Consider the following 19,602-nt stretch of genomic DNA (forward strand, 5'->3'; position numbering starts at 1 on the left):
CCCGCTGCGGGGGGACACTGCCCGCTGCGGGGGGACACTGCCCGCTGAGGGGGATACTGCCCGCTGCGGGGGGACACTGCCCGCTGAGGGGGGCACTGCCCGCTGAGGGGGACACTGCCCGCTGAGGGGGATACTGCCCGCTGAGGGGGACACCGCCCGCTGAGGGGGATACTGCCCGCTGAGGGGGATACTGCCCGCTGAGGGGGGCACTGCCCGCTGCGGGGGGGCAGCCCCGGGCCTTCCTCCGGACAGCCCAGCGCTCGCCGCCCGCCCGCAGAGGGTCCCCGAGCATCGCTCCCGCCGGCATGGCCATGGCTAAGGGACCCGGCAGCGCCGAGCTCCACGTCCAGCCCCGGTAACCCCCGGCAGCCCCGGGACAGGGACGGGGCTGCTGCTGCCCTGCGGGGCAGCTCTCCAGGCACGGCGAGCCAGGGACAAGGGCAGGGCTGCCAGAGTCCCCCTGCTCCTGGGCTCTTGGCCACCCCGCCCCAGCCTCCTCCTCACCGCCGGGGCCGAGGCAGACAGCTCTGGAGGGCACGGAAACCTCCAGCGACAGTTTGCTCCTTACACCCCTTCCAGCCCTGTCCCCAGGGCTGCAGCAGCACGGCTGGACAGACATCCCCTCCCTGGCCACCCTGCCTGTTCTGGAAGTGCAGCAGCCCCAGGCCCACGGGGCAGCTGTGACCGCAGGGAACGCCCAGGCCGAGCGGTCCCCTCCCGCAGCAGAGCCCCGTCCCGCGGCGCTGGGCAGCCCAGCCGCAGCGCACGGCTGCCGGCACCTGGAGCTCCTTCCTGCAGCGCGGCGCAGGGCAGGGCCGAGGGCTGGTGAGCAGCTGGAGAGGCAGACGTGTGGGGAGCTGCTTCATTTGAGGTTGCACAGGAGCAGCTATAACGACGCTGGGGTGAGGTGGACAGGCAGGGCTGGCTGCAAGCTGGGCATGAGGGTGTGAGAGGGACATGCTGGTACCCCAACAGTTTCCCCCAAGAGATGAACCACGGCGAGAGCCCAGCAAATGCTTTATTGCCAAGGACAGCACTTCCCTCGGGCAGCAGAGATGGCAGCTGCCTCACTGTGTCCCGTACCAGACCGTGCGGACAAGCAGGTCCTTGGTGCCAGAGCCAGCCCCAGCACCGGCTGCCCTGCCTAGTGCCACGCGGGATGGAGAGAGCGGGACAGCCCAGCCCGCAGGACAGGGACACCCTCTTAGCGCTGGGGCACGGTGCCATGCTCTGTGACGCCAACACGGCCCACGCGGCTCCACCAGCCCTGTGCTCTGCAGCCAGCCCAGGGATGTCGCTGGCTGCCCAGCAAAGTGGAGGGTGCTCAGCAAGCAGGAACAGTCAGGGGAGGAGCAGAGGGGCCCTGCTGCCCAGGTCTCCTGAGAAGGCAGAAATACCTCTCTGTCGTCAAAGGACCCTCACAGCCGAGTGCCCTGCACACATCCCAGTGACGTCCTCCTCACCCCTAGGCTATGTCCCCATCACGTCCACCTGCCCTGCTCAAGGCGCCCCCCGCTCGCGCTGCCTCAGGCCGATGCCGTGCAGGATGGGGTCAGCACGTCCGGCAGCACGGCCTCCCTGTGCCTGCACCCCCAGCTGCTCAGAGGAGACGTCCCAGGAGCCGAGTGCCAGGAGAGCTGTCCCAGGCCACTGGCAGGGCGACAAAGCCCAGCCTGCTGTAGAAGCTCAGCTGCTGCTGGTCAGTGGCACTGACCTGGCAAAACACTCCCCGCGACCCTGGAAGGGAGGGGAGAGGTCAGGCCCTGGCACCAGGACCCCAGTGCTGGGGTTGGCGCCAGCAGCTGGGACCCCCTCCCCCAGGGGGCAGCCTCTCCACAGCCCTTTGGCACTGGGTGCCCGAGCAATGCCCTGAGACACGGGTGTGTGTGCCCTGGTGGGCATGCCGGGGCCAGTCTGAGCCAGGGACGGGACAGGGAGCCCCGGGGGTTGCTGAGAGGTGGGGTGCAGGTGGGGCTGGGCCCTGGCTCTGCAGTGGGCAGGGGAGCAGGCGGGACAGGGCCGGGCAGGATGAAGGGGACTCCAGAGCCCCGGCTCGGGGGCCGTGCTCACCGTTGGCCCTGAGCGCACTGAGCAGGCAGACGGCCAGGCTGCGGCTGGCCCCCACGTCCAGCACGCGGGGGGCCGTGCCCAGCTGCACCAGGGAGGGGAAGCGCCGCAGCACGGGCAGGGGCACAGCCAGCGGCTCTCTGTGGAAGAAGAGCAGTGCTTCCTCCAGGGCACCCTGCGGGAGACAAACACAAGAGAGGGAGCTCCCTCCATAGCCCCATACCCGCTCCCCTCTGCTCCAGGTGCCCCCTCACCTGTCCTGGAGCTGGGGTCCCTGCGCCCAGGTCTCGGGGGTACTTGTGCCGTGTGGCCGGTAGCCAGTTGCTGTCTCGCTGTTGCAGGAAGTCTTCAGCGCAGAGTGCTCCGGCTGCGTAGCCGCACGGGCCACCCTCATCCTCCAGCACAAACGTGTACTCGGGACTCAGGCTCAGGAAGCTGCCCAGCAACCTGCCAGCCAGAGCAGTAGCACCGCTGAGCCGCACCTGGCGCCCAGCCTGGCCCAGGGAAGCTCAGCCCTGTCCAGCCCAGCCCAGCCTCCTCCCTCCTGCCCCCGCGGGACAGCACCCCAGCAAAGCCCTGGCCAAGGGGAGCCCCCACAGCCCCCGCAGCCTGGCTGAGAGCGGGTCCCCCCGCAGGGACACTGGCGCAGGGACTGCCCTCCCGGTCCCCTCCTGCACGCAGGGCCCTGGCAGCCGTGCTGCAGGCAGAGCTGGTCCCCACAGCAACGAGAGGAGGGGCCGCTGCCGCCCAGCACAGCCCAGCATCGCCCTGCGCATGGCCGGGCTTGGCAAGAGGGACCCCCGAGGGCCACGACTCACCTGTCACCGAGGAGGTCGGGGTGGGCCACGAGGATCTCTGCGACTTTGGGGTCACAGTCCAAACTCTCCCGGCACATCCGGTAAAGCTCTGCCTGGAAGATGCAGACCCACCTCAGCCCCGCTGGCCCTGCCCCATCCCTGCCGGGCCACGGGACCAGCAGCTGCCCAGGGCGGCTATAAAGGAGCGCAGCCAGGGCTGTGGCATCCCGCGTGTCCTGGCCAGGGAAGGTACAAGGGTATGCGCTTCAGCCGCCCAAGGGTGCGGGCATCTGTGCCAAGCAATGCGCTGAGCACTGCCTTTGCTGGCCTGAGGCTCGTTGCCACAGCACGGCAACACTTCCCCAGGAGAAGCTGCATTGCAGCCAGCACCCCGGAGCGGCAGCTGCTCAGCCCAGGACCAGGCGTGCTCAGAGCAACAGCAGCAAAGCCAGCCCTGAAACCCAAGTCTCCACAGAGCATGTGCAAAGTGGGACATCTCAACATTTCCTGTGTCGGTCAGAGCTGAGTTTGCCGCTGCTCGTGGGGTCAGCAGAAGGAACACCCCGCTGAAAGCCTTGCTTCTCAAAGCACGGGCCCCGCCGCCCCAGGGCGGGACAGAGCTCTTCCCAGCGCCGCTCCCGGAGCCGGCTCAAGTGCTGAGCTGGGTTTGCTCTCAGAGTTTCACTGAACACAGACATTCAGCTTGTTAAAGTTTAGCCTGATCAGATTAAATCTGACAACAGGCAGCTGAAGAAAAGCTCTTGCAATGGAAGTGCTGGCAGCTGCAGTCTGATAACGTAACTCGCTCTCCCGTGCCGGCAGCCCCGCTCTGTTCTCTGTGAGCGCCGCAGCTCCACGTTGCCGGGCGCTGTACGAGCGGGGTGTGCAGTTGTGCCCGTGGTGGTGACCTGCAGCGCCAGCAGTTGTGCCCGTGGTGGTGACCCGCAGCGCCAGTGCTGCCTTCAGTGAGGGAGGCGGCAGGGCCGGGGCGGGTGTTCAGCGCAGACTGTGCACATGGTAAGCCAGGGCTCTGCTGGATTCAGCAGCAGTTTAACTCCCGTGCCTCCCCACCTCCAAATTCTCCCATTCCCTCCCTGTCCCATCGAACGGCTGGGATGTCACAGGCAGGGCTGGCAGCAAGCAGGTCACAGCTGACAGAGGCTGCTGCCTCTCCAGTGGGAGCTGCCCTATAAACTGGGTGAGCGTTTGAAGAAGGGGCTGATTTGGAGCGGGACCCGGGCAGGCTCAGGCCATGCCCAGAGCTGCAGCTGACGAAGGCTGCAGGAGGTCGCCATCCACCCTTGTCTGTTCCGGATCTTTCCTGGCCTCTGCTTGTGGCCACTGCTGGAGATCAGCGCCGGGGCTGATCTGGAGAGCCCCTCGCAACCTGGTGACCCCAAGTCTGTGCTGGTTTATCCACGGCTCCTGCTGCTTGCACCTGGGCCGGGTCTCCCTCTCCGGCTGCCAGAGGGGCAGGTGACGGCGCCTGCCGAGGCCGCCGGGGCTGGCACACTGCTGGGCCAGCCCCGGGTGGCCTGCCCAGGCTGTCCTTCTCTGAGCGGGTCTGGAGCCCAGACATCCCTTCCCACCCGCATCACCTGCACCGCAAGCTCAGTACTGCGGCAGCAGCAGATGAGCACGTGTCTCGTTAGAGCACGCACGGGTGAGCTCCGGCCCCCCTTCGTGCCGCAGTCTCACCTTGTCCGGGGGCAGCAGTGGGCGCAGCAGGTACAGCTGGCTGCATGGGAAGAGCGGAGGTGGGTGGTAGAAGAGGTCACAGCTGTTCCCCACGGGCAGCAGAGCCTGGAAGAGACACGGCCCAGCAAGGAGCAGGTTGTCCCGGCTCCAGAGCTTGTCCGGAGGCAGCAGGAGGAGGGTCCCTCTGGGGCACCCTGAGCCTCGGGAGCTGCAGCCGAGGCACAGAGGCCCAGGGCCCCTCTGCCTTCCCGTGACCCAAAGGCAGGGCCGGGAGCAGCAGCTGGGATCGCAGCCCCCAGCAGCTCCTGCGGCCCCGCAGCCTGGCGCGGGCTCTCACCTGCAGCTCTCCACACAGGCCCCCACGGCGTGCCCAGGGCTCGGCGTCCCCCCCCAGCAGGATCGGGGCAGTGATGCTCTTGCACCCTGGAGGCAACAGGCAACAAATACATGTGAGGTGAACAAAAAACCTGCTGGGCTGAGGGAGATCAGCCTCCACTGCACAGCAATGTCATGACGCACACTGGTCACAGCTCCAGGGTCTGTCCCAGAGCCGCGCGGCCCCGGCACAGGACCTCGCCTGGGCACGGCAGCAGCCGCACGCCTTCCGTGGCAAGGCCTGAAGGGGGGAACGGGGAAAGGTGCGATCTTGCCTCCACGAAGAGCGTGCGGTGAGACGGCTCCGGGGCACAGCCGCGGAGCTGCAGCCTGGCACGGCGTGCGCCCGCTGCCCTGCACAGTGGTTCGAGGCACATGGCCCGTCCCACACTGGACCTGGAGACCCTCTCAGGTTGTTATTCGGTAACAGGTCCTGGCTGGTAAGAGATAACAAGGCTCACAGAGCAACTAGGGAACCCTAAACCAGAGGAACTGGGGCTCCCAAGGTGATGCACAGGCATTCAAAATCCAGCCTCATCTCTGCCACCCGGGGCATTACTGCTTCCCATGGCCCCTGGATCCCTTCAACCAGAAAGGACAGGAGGTGCCTGGATTAAAAGGCCTGAGGAACCGTGCCCTAGGAATAGGGCTGTGCGAGATGGTGAGGAGCCGCTCCGATGCCTGCCCTGTCCCCGCAGCGGTGCCCCGTCCTGCCTCGGTGTACCGGGCACGCAGGGCGCCGGCCTCCCTGTGGCCACCCCGCTCTGCCGGCCGCGGGTGCCGGGGAGGCAGCCCCATGGCCAGTGCCGCTGCTGCGGGGCTGGGGGTGACCGGGCAGCGGGTGGGAGGGGAACGGGGCAGCACTGGTACTCACAGCCAAAGCAGCTTCCCCAGGTGCCCTCGGGGTCGCGGTCGCAGAGCAGATGCCCATCTGCAAGGGAGGCGAGGCAGTTAGGTGGGTACAGCTCAGAGGAGGTGTTCTCCCAGGAGAGACCCTGCCGCCCCCTGATGGACACAGGGGCCCCAGGCTGCTGCGAGGGGTCCCAGGCGCCTTCACCTCCTTAAGGGGAGGAACGGTGGATCACCGCAGAACAAGCCTCGGGTGCGCGGGTGTACCGCGGTGCCCAGGGGCCGCTGCCCTTCAGGGAGTCTGGATTTGGTGCAAACAGGGACTGCAGGGCCCCAAGGCTGGCTCGGGTCTGGCATCAGCACGCACCCAGCCAGAGGACGAAGGCACTGGCGGCCAGCAGCACGTTGCGGATGTCCCAGAGGTAGCGGTGCAGGTCGTAGAGCAGCGCCCGGCCGGCGCTGCTGACCAAGCGGCTGTGCAGGCGGCAGATCTGCGCGCAGAGCAGCTGGAAGGACTGGGCTCGGCCGCGCCACCGCGTGCCCTGGGGACGGACGGGTGTCAGTGCAACCATGGTGGGCACCGGCCCGCAGCAGCGCCTGGACCAGCCTTACCCCACTGACATCGTCTGCTGCCGCCGGGACACCCACGCTGAGGCTGTTTGCCCAGAGCCACCGAAAGTGCTCCAGGAGATGCTGCGCCTGCGACCCGTGGTGGTAGGGCAGGTAGAAGAGCTCTACCAGCATCCGCACCTCGTCCAGCGTCAGTGGTGCTGTGGGGTTGGACCTGGCCTCCTCTGGGGTCACCGGGGCTGTGGGACCAGACCTGGCCTCCTTGGCAGTCAGTGGTTCTGTGGGACCAGACCCAGCCTTCTCCAGAGTCAGCAGGGCCATGGTGCTGGACCCAGCCTCCTCCGGCGTCCAGGGTGCCGGGGAGCCAGGGCTGGCACCAGCCCCATCGGGGAGCGGGGCTGGGGAGCCGGGGCTGGCACCAGCCCCATCGGGGAGCGGGGCTGGGGAGCCAGGGCTGGCACCAGCCCCATCGGGGAGCGGGGCTGGGGAGCCGGGGCTGGCACCAGCCCCATCGGGGAGCGGGGCTGGGGAGCCGGGGCTGGCACCAGCCCCATCGGGGAGCGGGGCTGGGGAGCCGGGGCTGGCACCAGCTCCAGGCCCTGGGGGTGTCTGGGACATGTCAGCCCTGCTGGCCTCGGGCTGGGCACTGCAGGGGGGCTGCGAGGGGCTGCCACCCCCTGTCCTGGCATCACTGGTGGGAAGGGGAAGGTTCTGGCTGGCACTGGCCCTGTTGCTGCAGCACATGGCAGGGCCTGGGCTGTGCAGGGTCTCCGTAGCCACCGGGGCTGCTGTGGACGGGGTGCTCCCGGCCGTGCTGGGCAGAGCAGAAGGCTCGCAGCTCTCTCTGCTCCCCGTGGTGAGCTGGTCCCCGGCCCCTGTGGGGCTTTGCTGACCGCCAGCAGAGGTCCTGCTCCCGCTGCCCTTCCCAGGCTCCGAGGTCACCTTCCTCCATCCCTGCCGCGGTGCCACGGCGCAGGGCTCACGGCCACCCTGCTCCGCCCCACCGGGAGCGCAGCCGTGGGGCTGCGGGTCGGACACCACCTCCTGTCCTCCTGAGCCAGGCTGCAGCCTCGTTCCTCCCTTCAGGCTGACGCTGGGGTGTCCCAGGGCCCTTCCTCCTGGCAGAAAGGAGCAAGGGGAGGCCCCGCTGGCACCTGCATGGAACCTGCTGCCCACGGGCAGGACAGCCCTGGGGTGGCTGTGCCGGGAAGCTCCATCTCCAAGCTGGTGGGACCAGGGAGCTGCCAGGACCGAGGGCTTTGGTTTGCTCTGTGCCTTTCAGGCTGCCGTGGCAGCTGAGGCTTTGCAGAGGCAAACCCTGCGAAGCACCAAGCTTGCTCCTGGCTGAATCCGCTCCTCCAGAGCTGTGCCAGCCTGGGCCGGCACGCTGCCAGCCAAGGACACCCCCTCTGGGGTGCGGCGGGGCCAGCAGCGCCCACGGGGCAGCACGGCACGAGGGACACCCACAGCCGCCCACCACGGCACACGGACCGTGCAGCAGCACCAGCCACAGCACCCCATCCAAACGGGCAGGGACGGGGCTCCCTCACCCACCGAGCGCCCAGCGGAGCCCGACCAGCACTCCGGGGGGGCTGAGGGTGCTGCACAGTGAGAGTTCATCACCTACCGGGCTCCGAGGCCTGCTGGTTTATCTCGGCCACCCAGTCAAGCAGCGCCAGCTCCAGGGCCTCCTGGGGGCTGTATGTGCCCTCCCGAGGGCTATATGTCCCCTTCGGTGGGCCTTGGCTGTCCCTCAGGGCTGCTGTAACCTCCATCCCTAAGGAACCAGCGCTCATCAGCCTGGGCAGTCCCATTCTTCGCTTGACAGAGCTGTTGCACACCACACTGGGGGCAGGCAGTCCCTCCCTGCCACCCCAGGGAGATGTCCCCGGGACGGATGCTATGCCCAGGGGTGCCGACTGGTGCCCACCCGGGTGAGACACCTCACCCAGGTGAGACAGACACCCCACCCCAGTGAGACACCCCACCCTGGTGACACCCCACCCCGGTGACCCCCCACCCCGGTGACCCCCCACCCCGCTGCCACGCGGAAGCCTCAGAGCCAAGGCGCGGACCGGCAGCGTGGCCGGGCGCTGTCCCGGGGCACGCACCCCTGCCAGCCCAGGCGCCGCGTGCAGAGCTGCCTGGCGCGCTGGGACCAGCTACCTGCGTGATTGGGGCGGGCACAGCTCCCCAGCTCGCTCTGAAACCAGCTGCCCAGGGTGTGTATGGGGATGAAGTTGGCCTGGAGCTCGCAGTTGGGGTTGAGGAGCAGTCCGCGGAGCCTGGACATGAGGCCGGGGGCACGTCCCGTGTAGGGGCCCAGGAAGACACGTCTGCAGTCGTAGTCGTTGGCGTAGAGGTTGTCCCAGATGACGGGGCGGCGCCGCAGGACGCCCTCCACCTCCTCCAGCAGCGCGGCCGAGAGCTCTTGTGACACCACCTTTGGGCCTGGGGCAGCACAGCACGGACACGCGTGGAGCAGCAGAACACGGCCCGTCCCACGACAGGGACGTAACGTGACGGGCACCAAGCACGGGGACGAGGGTCGCCCCCCAGCACACGCTCCCAGCCCACAGAGCAGACCCACAGCCCGGCCCGCTGTCGGCCCCATGGCACCCCCAGCACCGGCCGGTGCCCACCTGTCCAGATGACGCCGATCCCCGGGAGCAGCTCCTGGCCAAGCGTCAGCAGGTAGCAGGACTGGCCGGGGCTGGGGGAGCACAGGGAGCTGCAGTACTCTGTGGAGAGAGCGGAGAGCAGCCCCGTGGGGCAGGGACCAGGACAGGAGAGGCTGCCCGGGACCAGCGGGCAGGGGCGGGGAACGCGTGCATGGGAACAAGCATGCACGGCTGCTGCTGTGCCAGCCGTCTGCCGCCCGGTCCCGTCCCAGCCTCAGGGCTCCCGCAGGAGCAGGACGGGGCCGGCCGGCTCTCGTCCCAGCCCTGAGATCCCAGGGCTCCCGCAGGAGCAGGACGGGGCCGGCCGGCTCTCAGCAGGCACGGGCGCTGGTGCCACAGCCCCGGCTGCTGTGGGGCCAGGGCCGGTGAAGCACCCGGCCCCAGGGATGGGGGCTGGGGCTGCGCTGCTGCAGGCGGTACCTGTGGGGCAGAAGAGGAAGATGGAGGGCTGGCCCAGCTCCTGGTACGCCTCGTTGGCCACAGAGGCCTGAGCCTGCGCCAGGGAGGGGAAGGTGTCTCTGTCAGCTTGGCACATGCAGGGGTCGATGTCATCAAAGAGCAGAGCGAAGGAGTGGCACCCCATGGCAGCCACCTGTGGGCATGGGCACGGACTGCAGGGATCCCTGGGCAGCAGAGAGAAGGGAGGCAGCAAGCCCTGGACGAGCCCCCGCTGCCCGGGCGGGGTCTGGGCGCCCAGATGGGCACAGCGGGCAGAGCAGCCCCCGCCGTGTCCCCCCGCACAAGGCCCAGCCATTCCGTGGGCACACGCCAGCCCCGCAGCCACGGCCCCAGAGCCGGGCACGGCCGCTTTGCTGGAGGCGGTGGGCAGGCACGGCGCAGGGCAGCAGCCCCGGCTGTGCCGCGGGCACGACCGGCTGCCAACAGAGCAAACCCACTGTGCCGGCGGCTCTTCACCCTCCTCAAGGAGCCGGGGTCAGCAACACCTGCACCAGCCTCCGGTGCTGCCCGGCGAGCTCTGGGGCTTGACCGGTCCCTCTCCTGCCGCAGCGCTGCCCAGGCACCGTCACCGTGACGGGGACAGCACATCTGCCACCGGGCAGCCCACAGCTGCCCCCCGACATGCAGCAGCAGGAGGGGTTTACAGACCCCACCAGCCTTTGGGGTGGGCATGGGGCTCACGCACAAGCTCCTGCGCCCCTTGCCCAGCGGGGGAAGGAAGGACCACGGTACCTGCCTGAGTTTTTGCTGCAGCAGGAGCCGATCCCCAGCACTTGAAAACACCATGTCCTGGCCAGCAGAAATGGCAAAAACAAACTCCACACCCTGCTCCTGGGCGGCTTCGATGAGAGACCGCATGTGGGCTGGGGACAAAGCGGGTGCTGTGAGCGCGGGGAGAGGGAGATGGAACCACAGTGGCCCAAAAGGAAGGATCTGAAGGCATCGTGAGGCAGGAGAGAGCACCTGGAGATGCCCAGGGGAGAGTTTCCAGCCCCTTGGGAGATAGAGGGCTCTCTGCAATGGTCTCCAGGCCCTGGCACATTCAAACATATTGCCAGAGCTCCGTGGGGATCCCCCTGTGCTGGGTGGGCTCGTGGGCAATGCCGTGCGATGGGGTCTGGGAGGCTCCTTGCGCCAGCAGGGTCTGGGGTTGCCGCAATGGGCAGGTTGTGGGCAAGAGGAGCGGTAACAGCCCGCCGGAGCCTGCTGGGACGCAGACCTCGCTGCCCCGCACACCCTGCGGCCGCCACCGGGGCCCAGCAGAGCCTCTACCTGCCTCGTGCTCTGTGTAGGGCTCTCGCCAGAGCAGCCGGTGCTTCAGCTCGTCCTTGGGCGCGTACATGTAGCAGTTCAGCTCCCGGCGTTTCAGCCTGTGCAAGGACAAGGGGTCACCCGCGGCTCCAGACGGCTCTTTGCAAAGCAGCACTGGGGCGGGTGCCACCACAGCACCAAGAGCCCGTGTCCCTGTCCCTCCACGGTCTGCGCGGGGTCCCGCAGTGCCAGCCCCGGCCCGCACACAGCGCAGACGCGATTCCATCCCAGTGCTCCCAGCGCCAAGCCCAGCAACTCGTATTGTTTAGGGACCCCTGGAAAGATCGCGCATCTGGATGAGAAGGTCTTGGAGACCAGACGGACATTGTCCCCTGGGGAACGCGTTAACACCCTTGCTGTGGAAAGTGTGAGTGGGAGGGACCAGCTTGGCCTAAACTGCCTGTTTGAACCGCTTGGCAAAGTCTGTGATGATGAAAAGCTCCATGTCCTGAGCAAGGGATGGAGGAGGGATGAGCGGCCCGAGCAGCCTCAGGGCGGACAGGGGATCCGGGGAGACTGGGAACAAAGCGGCCAAGGAGATGGACGGGGCTGGCGCTGCAGGAGCTGCTCCGTGTGCTGCAGCTGCGTGTGCTGCAGTTCGTGTGCTGCAGTTTGTGTGCTGCAGTTCATGTGCTGCAGTTCGTGTGCTGCAGCTTCGTGTGCTGCAGCTCCGTGTGCGGCCGCTCCGTGTGCTGCAGTTCGTGTGCTGCAGCTGCGTGTGCTGCAGTTCGTGTGCTGCAGTTTGTGTGCTGCAGTTCCATGTGCGGCAGCTCCGTGTGCAGCCGCTCCGTGTGCGGCAGCTCCGTGTGCGGCAGCTCCGTGTGCTGCAGCCGTGGCTCCGGCTGCGGGCTCCATCAGGCCAGACTCCCTGCGGCTGCTCCGCGGCTCTGCCAGCGCCTGCACTGGGTCCTGAGCCACCACACCCGGGACACAGCGGCGTCCAGATGTGACTCATGGGGCGCACGCTGGGCGAGTCGGGGGGGAAAGCTGCCCAGCTCTGCAGCGGCTCCGCTCGCAGCTGGAGGGACGGGGAGGGAGCCCGAGCGAGACCAGAGCCCGTCTGCTCGGACACCAGACTGCGCCGTCATAGGCCTGGCCTGGGACAGCACAGACTCCTTCCAGAATCTCCACAGTAATCCCAGACTCACTGGAAATTATCGGGATGGGGCAGACGCCTGCCCAGACAGCTCTCCTGGCACCCCTCTACGGAAGCTGTCTGATATACTCATTTATTTTTATTTATCCTCCTCAGTAGACAATGTTTTACATGTTCCCACAATGGAACAGACCAGGAAGCACTTTGTGTCCCACATGACGCAGACACCTCATCTTGTTTCTTTCCAGAGCAGAAAACACTGATGATCACAGTGCTCACACATCCCAGTCCTGTCCCAGACAAGGCCACCGGTAGACCTCTCAGCCCTAGTGTACCTTAAAACATCACACACTGTTTTCCTTTCCGCATGTTTCCCCAAAGTTTCTAAGCTACATTTTCCTGTATCTGCATCTCTGGTCCCGCACTCGTGACCAGCACAGTGTCACCAGCGCTCCCCAGCACGACCAGCACGCTTCCCACGGCGCTCGGCTGCCAGCGCCAGCGCCAGCACAGCCCCCGGCACACGGCCCGGCGCGCTGCCCACTGCCACTGCACTGCCCGCTGCCACTGCACTGCCCGCTGCCACTGCACTGCCCACTGCCACTGCACTGCCCGCACCAACACCACTGCACTGCCCGCTGCCACTGCACTGCTCACTGCCACTGCACTGTCCACTGCCACTGCACTGCCCGCTGCCACTGCACTGCTCACTGCCACTGCACTGCCCACTGCCACTGCACTGCCCGCTGCCACTGCACTGCTCACTGCCACTGCACTGCCCACTGCCACTGCACTGCCCGCTGCCACTGCACCGCTCACTGCCACTGCACTGCCCACTGCCACTGCACTGCCCGCTGCCACTGCACTGCCCGCTGCCACTGCACTGCTCACTGCCACTGCACTGCCCACTGCCACTGCACTGCCCGCACCAACACCACTGCACTGCCCACTGTCACTGCACTGCCCGCACCACCACCACTGCACCGCCCACTGCCACTGCACTGCTCACTGCCACTGCACTGCCCACTGCCACTGCACTGCCCGCGCCAACACCACTGCACTGCCCATGCCAAAAACATTGCACTGACCATGCTGTCACCAGTGCACTGCCCGCGCCAAAACACCACAGTGCCCGTGCTGTCCCCAGCACACTGGCAGGGCGCGCTGGCCGCTCGCGGTGGGCGGCAGCCGGGACACATGCAGCCAGCGTACCCGCTGGGCTGGTGCTGTGCAGAGGTGGGGCAGTGGGCATTGTCCTGCCAGCTCAGCACTCGAGGTGGGGTGAGCAACCCCGTGTTCTCTCTTCCAACTTCCCATTCCAGCCCCTCCACCTGCTCCCGACACCCTCCTGTGCGTGGGTTGCCGCGGCCACCCACACCGCGCTGCAGCGGGGCAGGGCAGCTGCGCCGGTGCCTCCGCAGGCAGCACTGCCGGGCCGGCGCAGCCCCCACGCTCTTCCCCAGACCCTGCCCAGCCGCCACCGCCCTCCCACGGCGCGGGCAGCAGGTCTGGCGCTGTCCCCCTGACCCCACCGCTCCCCATGGCAGCAGGTCCTGTTCCCCTGACCCCATGGCTGCCCCATGGCAGCAGGTCCTGTCCCCCTGACCCCACCGCTCCCCATGGCAGCAGGTCCTGTCCCCCTGACCCCACCGCTCCCCATGGCAGCAGGTCCTGTCCCCCTGACCCCACCTCTCCCCATGGCAGCAGGTCCTGTCCCCCTGACCCCACCGCTCCCCATGGCAGCAGGTCCTGTCCCCCTGACCCCACCGCTCCCCATGGCAGCAGGTCCTGTTCCCCTGACCCCACCGCTCCCCATGGCAGCAGGTCCTGTCCCCCTGACCCCACCTCTCCCCATGGCAGCAGGTCCTGTCCCCCTGACCCCACCGCTCCCCATGGCAGCAGGTCCTGTCCCCCTGACCCCACCGCTCCCCATGGCAGCAGGTCCTGTCCCCCTGACCCCATCACTGCCCCATGGCAGCAGGTCCTGTCCCCCTGACCCCACCTCTCCCCATGGCAGCAGGTCCTGTTCCCCTGACCCCACGGCTGCCCCATGGCAGCATGTCTCTCCCCGTCCCCTGTCCCTCGCTGCAGCTCCCATGCCAGCCGGGCACCCCCCTGCACCAAGGGCTGGTGCCCACCCGCTCCCCCCAGCCCCTTCCAGGCCCCATCCCCAGGTCCCCATCCCAGCACATCTGGCTGCAGCTGGCTGTGGCAGAGGCCCAGCACCCTCTGCTGGCACAGGGCAGCACAGCCCACATCTGTCCGCGCGTCCTCGGGCCGCCTGTCCGTCCCCTGTCCCTGGCTGGCCCGGGCGCAGGAGTGCATTGGGGGCAGCGGGAGCAGCCTGAGCTCCCCGGCTGCCGGTGCCCCGGTGCCCCAGGGCCGGCCGCAGGGGCCTCTGTCCCGCGTGGCGTCCTCCCCGCTCTGCCCCCACAGCACTCCGCCTCCACCCCGTCACTCCACCGCAGGCAAGTACCCTCAGACAGGAAAATTTGGGGTACTTGCCATTGAAAGAGAAGTTTCCTCTGTTCCATAGACCATGGTCTCCCATAGAAACCTGTAAAAGTGGGAAAAAAAACCCACAACACCAAAATGCATTTGTAACTGCCGTAAAATCAAGTCTCTATGTGCTGTCCCCAGGTGGCTGCTCTTAAACCCAGATATCCGCCAGCCGTTCACCTCTGGGCACGTCAGAGTCGTTATCCTGACAGGGCCCTGCAGGGCACTGGTTGCCGATCCGGGGGGACAGTGCCTGTGCTGCCAGACTCCCCGGAAGAGGCAGCTGGCAAGAATTACACAGGGTGGCTCTAACCTGTGGGGCTGCACAGTGAAACCGAGCCTGGAGGAGACAGCTGCGGGCTGGCTGCGGTATAGGGCACTCGAGCATGAATTCAGGGCGCACCAAGGCACAGAACTATTGTACATCCATCATAGAGTTTTCTGCCTGGGGATTTTCTTCTTTACAGAGACTGGTTCTGTCTCTCTTTGCATCTCCCTGTGTCTGTGTAGTGTCGGGCTGCGTGAAGCAAAGCATCATCGCTCCCACATGGGCTGCTCTCCGTCTTTAACCACTGCAAAAATCAAACTGCACCAAACCCGCACTGACAGATCTCCCCTCCGCGCTGCAAACACACCCGCACTGCGGCGGGGCAGGACTCGGCCGTGTCCCTGTCCCACGGCGAGTGTTCAGGGCAGGAACACACACGGCCTTCCGGGATGCCCACCAGTGCTGGATTGTGGCTCCACAAGGTGTTTCACAGACACGTTGTCTGTCCCCCACTAGAAAACACCCTCCCCATGAGCTTGCAAGGGAAAATCCAGAAAGGGACAGCACACAAGGAGGCAGCTGTCTGCTAACAGACCCTCGTCAACGCCCGCAAGGACATTGCCCTTCCAGAAGGTTCACACCGACAGAGCCGAATGCAGGAACTGCAGATCTGGACTCAGCAAATTCCCCAGTGTTCCTTAACATTTCCCCGCCTGCCGCCTGCGGGCTCTGTGCCCGTGGGCCCTGGCGCCTGACAGCAGCTCACCCTGCGCTTGAACGTTTCCCCGCCTGCCGCCTGCGGGCTCTGTGCCCGTGGGCACCAGCGCCTGACAGCAGCTCACCCTGCGCTTGAACGTTTCCCCGCCTGCCGCCTGCGGGCTCTGTGCCCGTGGGCACCAGCGCCTGACAGCAGCCTGCCCAGCGCTCTGGGGCCGGGACAGCGGCCGCGGGCACTGCTGGGTGTGCAGCGCCCGTGCCCCCACCGAACCGCTTCCGGGGAAGGGCCCGTCCTATTTCTGCACGTAGGAAGACCTGGGAGGCACAGAGTTGTGTGCAAAGCCAGCGAGAAAGAACATCTAGTGGACAGCAAGCTCACTCGGGGACAATGGGAGAACAGGGAGGTAAATGTCTGTGGCGAGATACAGATTTGACAGCTTCTTAAAGACGAGGTTAAGAGGAACCTTTAAGTGTTCCAGCATCGACCTGAAATTTAGCAAGAGGAGGATCTTTAACATTTCAAGTCTCTGCAAGAGCCAGCAGCTGCAATGGGAAGCCTCACAGAAAATCCATTGTGTCTTGAACAGGGCTGACACCGAGCCATCGGGGCAGCTTCCTAGATTTGGATGGGCTCTGCTTTGTGGGCAACTTTTGAACCAGTCAACACACTTTACGGCAGACGAGGCCACCAGGAGCAGATATTCAGGGAAGCGGATGCATTTGCTGAACTGTGCACCGCAGGAGGGCAGATCGCAATTACCCTGCAGTCTGGGAGAAAGGACCCGGCACCAGGCCCAGAAAACAGCCACGTTTCCCAAACGCCCGAGTGCACCGGAGCTGGTCTGCGCGGGGGAGACCCCGCTGCCCCGAGGGGCCGCCCCGCCGGCCCAGCGCCAGCCACGGGCAATGGCGTGGTCGTTGCACCACAGCACTGATCATTAGCTTCTTTTTCTGCCTGCCTGAACGTGTACACTGCTCCATCTACTTTGAAATAATATATATTTGTCCCACACCATGCACAGGGCCAAATATGTGGCCACTCAGGGATCAAACATTTTACCCAAAGAAAGTAAGTAGATTTTCCATTTCCCACCCCCCGGAACCCCTGCTCAGCTCACAGTGAAGTCCCAGGAGTCCCCGTACAGCACCTGCCTGCAAGTCCCTCACTCACGCTTTGCTGTGAGCTGACGGGACCTTGCAAGCGTGCTGCCCGCCCTGCACGCGTGCCCTGCCAGCTGCAGCTCTGTTGAAAACGCCTGTGCTACCGGGGCGAGGGAGCCTTTCCATCCTGTATCAATGATTCTTGTCTGACTCGTATTGCTTTTCACTATCAACTTCCCCACCCCTGTGCCTTCTATTTATCTCGTGTTTATGCGCACGGCGGTTTTGCTCCTCCCGGGCAGGGCGGGCACTGCTGCCGGAAGAGCAGAGATGCTGTTGCCAGCGGGTGCCAGGCCTGGCCCCACCGCAGAGATGCTGCACAAACAGGAGCTGGGGGCCGGCCGGACAGGGCTGGGCCACACGGAGCTGTATGAGAGCCCCGGCTCTGCCGGGCCGGGCGGTGTCCTCGGGCAGGGACGGGGGGCACACACGGGATGTGCTCCCATGCCCTGGGCAGGGAGAAACCCTTCAGGGTGCTGAAGCCGGGAATGGCTGCGGGATGCAGCAGTGATGTGGGGAAGAGCTGGGCAGCGTCAGCAGGGGGTGCTGGTCCATCACCCCCGGGCAGAGGTGGGGGGTGTGCAGGGGCCCGATCCCTGAGTCCCCAACACCCGGGGGCTCGGGCGCGGCTCGGGTCCCGGCGGCCTTTCCTGGCCCTGCTCGCTCCGAGTGGACCGGGCGGGGCCCCGGAGGGACCTACCTACCTTCCACCACGCCGCAGAGGAAGCGCGGCCGCCCCGCCATACCGCTGCTGAGGCGGGCGGAGGGACGGGGGGTGCGCGGAGGGATGCAGGGAAGGACAGAGGGGTGAGCGGAAGGATGGAGGGTGTGCGGAGGGATGGAGGGTGCGCGCAGGGATGGAGGGTGCGCGCAGGGATAGAGGGTGTGCGGAGGGATGGAGGGACGCACGGAGGGATGGAGGGACGCACGGAGGGATGGAGGGTATGCGGAAGGATGGAGGGTCGCACGGAGGGATGGAGGGTGTGCGCAGGGATGGAGGGATGGAGGGACGCACGGAGGGATGGAGGGTGCGCGCAGGGGCTGCCGGAGGAGCGGCTCCGCCGCCCGCCCTCCCCCGCCCGCCGCAGAGCAGGGGGCGGCCCCGGCGGGTGGCGCCGCGGCGGGGCCAGGGCGGGGCGGGGGACCCGCGTAGCCCCCGGGCCGAAGCGCCCCGTGGTGGGCCGGGCGCTTCAGCCCCTGCGGGTCGGGCGGGCGCAGCTGCCCGGTGCCGTGCGGGAGCGGGGCCGCGGCCCGGGGCGGGCTCGGCAGCCCCTCGGCAGCCCCGCCGGGCCGACCCCACCGCGCCGGCACCGGGGGGAGCTCAGGGCAGCGCCCGGTCCCGGCCCGCAGCCCGTGTCAGCCCCGGCACCGCGTCCCCCGCCGTCCCGGCCGCGGGGTTCTCCCAGTGCAGGCCCAGGGCAGTTGTTTTTCCTGCTTTTGCAGCGTCCAGGACCCAACAGCCCCAAGTCCGAGCCCTGTCCCCAGCGGCCGGATGTCATTGTCCCCTTGTGCTCGGCACGGAGCTGGCACCCGCCCGCGGTGCCTCATGCGGGCCCAGGCTGTGACGCCTCTGGCTTGCCAGGTTCATGGGATCAGGACTGTTCCATGTGCCTTGCACGTGCCTCACCTGCTCGTGCATGTCAGGCTGCTATTTGCCTTTCTGACGCTACTCTGAGCTGCTGACACGTTTGGCTCGTGATCCGCTCCTTCCCACAGGTTCTGGTTTGCAGAAGTGCCACGTTAGTTCCCCATCCTGCAGCTGCAGCCACTGCAGGACTGCGTTTGACATCACTGACTTGCTCGGCTGTTTTGCTGATGACTTTTCCTGTTTGTCAGTCTCATTGTAAGGTGGACCTGTGTTCTGCAGCCTTCCCAGCCAAACGGCCTCCTAACCCAGAGAGCAAACGCACGACTTCTTTACCACGCAAGTGCGCGGGAGGGCGGCAGGAGAAAGCAGATGTGCTTGTGCCTGCAGCGAGGCGCTACCAGGTGCCCTCCCAGCAGCTGTTGCCACCTGCAGCTGTTTCCTCTGGCCCACAGGCATGGGCTCACATGGGAGAAGTGGGAATCAGAGGCCTAGAAAATCAGGATCAGTGGTATCTCCCTCTCCCCTCTGCAGGTTAACGTAGTGCTAGGAAGCCAAGTCATGGGGTCTGGGCCATCAAAGCAGCCAGGAGCCCAAGAACACCGCGCAGCAGTGGCTGGGCAGGAGAGCGGCCATCAGAGCGCACACAGGCCAGCGAGGTCGGCCCGGAGCGCAGCGCTGCAGCACCGGGGAGCGCGCAGAGCACGGGGAGCCCGGAGCGCTTGGAGCGCCCGCCCTGAACGGGGTCTCATAACCAGACTCGCACACAGCAACAAACCCACACTCATAACCCCAATAAAACCTCCTAACCAGACTGGCATACGGCAGTAACAGCCGTGTGCTGGGTGCAGGGCAGGAAAGCCAGCCCGGTTCTACCGGGGTGGGTTATTCAGATGCCGGGATGGCGGGCACGGGCCATGCTGGTATTTGTTCTTTGCCTCGTGCCCCACCAGCCCCAGCCAAGTCCTGCCGGGAGCACCGAGCTCAGCCTGGCCCCGGAAGGCTGCTGGGCAGAGCGGAGCGGCCGCCGCAGCGCGGGCAGCACCCGGGGCCCCGGAGCCACCGCAGCGCCCAGGAAACGGCTCAGCCAGAGCGGAGATGTGGGTGACGCTGCCCTGTCCACAGAGACTGTCAGAGGCCAGGCAGGGCTGCGCACAGACGGGTGTGTTTGCTGAGCCTTCCCCCTCCCTGCTGTCTGTGGGAGCACCTGGGGGTCTGTTCTGTGGCTTCTTGGACTCCGGAGCTGAGCTCAGTGTCCACTAACGCTTCACTTCCTTTTCTATCTCCCACCCGGGGGCCGCAGCTGCGGGGACGCGGGCCGCACGAGGGTCCCCACGAGGGTCCCTCCAGACCCCGGACCGACACCCTGGAGCCCCACGCGCACGTGTCAGGGCGTGGCAGCACACGCGACCACACGCGACCACACGCCGCGCGCACGCACGCGCCTCCCTCCCTCGCTTCCCCCGCAC

The 19,602-nt window shown here is 66.7% G+C and overlaps 1 protein-coding gene across 1 annotated transcript; it reads right to left on the reverse strand.

The window, feature by feature from the left end:
• Positions 1 to 1,027: 1,027 nt before the first annotated feature.
• LOC309438576 (protein O-GlcNAcase-like) lies at positions 1,028 to 17,292 on the reverse strand (the record flags this gene model as incomplete). Its single annotated transcript, XM_082050168.1, has 17 exons — positions 1,028 to 1,737; positions 2,071 to 2,242; positions 2,322 to 2,514; positions 2,886 to 2,977; positions 4,563 to 4,667; positions 4,900 to 4,985; positions 5,812 to 5,868; positions 6,154 to 6,328; positions 6,399 to 7,474; positions 7,984 to 8,133; positions 8,523 to 8,807; positions 8,999 to 9,097; positions 9,458 to 9,704; positions 10,229 to 10,359; positions 10,769 to 10,866; positions 14,409 to 14,460; positions 17,253 to 17,292. The coding sequence occupies 17 exons, from the start codon at positions 17,290 to 17,292 to the stop codon at positions 1,601 to 1,603; spliced, it is 3,195 nt and encodes a 1,064-aa protein (XP_081906294.1). The 3' UTR covers positions 1,028 to 1,600.
• Positions 17,293 to 19,602: the final 2,310 nt, after the last annotated feature.

This window comes from Streptopelia decaocto, assembly GCF_964273445.1.
Source record: "Streptopelia decaocto genome assembly, chromosome: 4".
NCBI lineage: Eukaryota > Metazoa > Chordata > Aves > Columbiformes > Columbidae > Streptopelia > Streptopelia decaocto.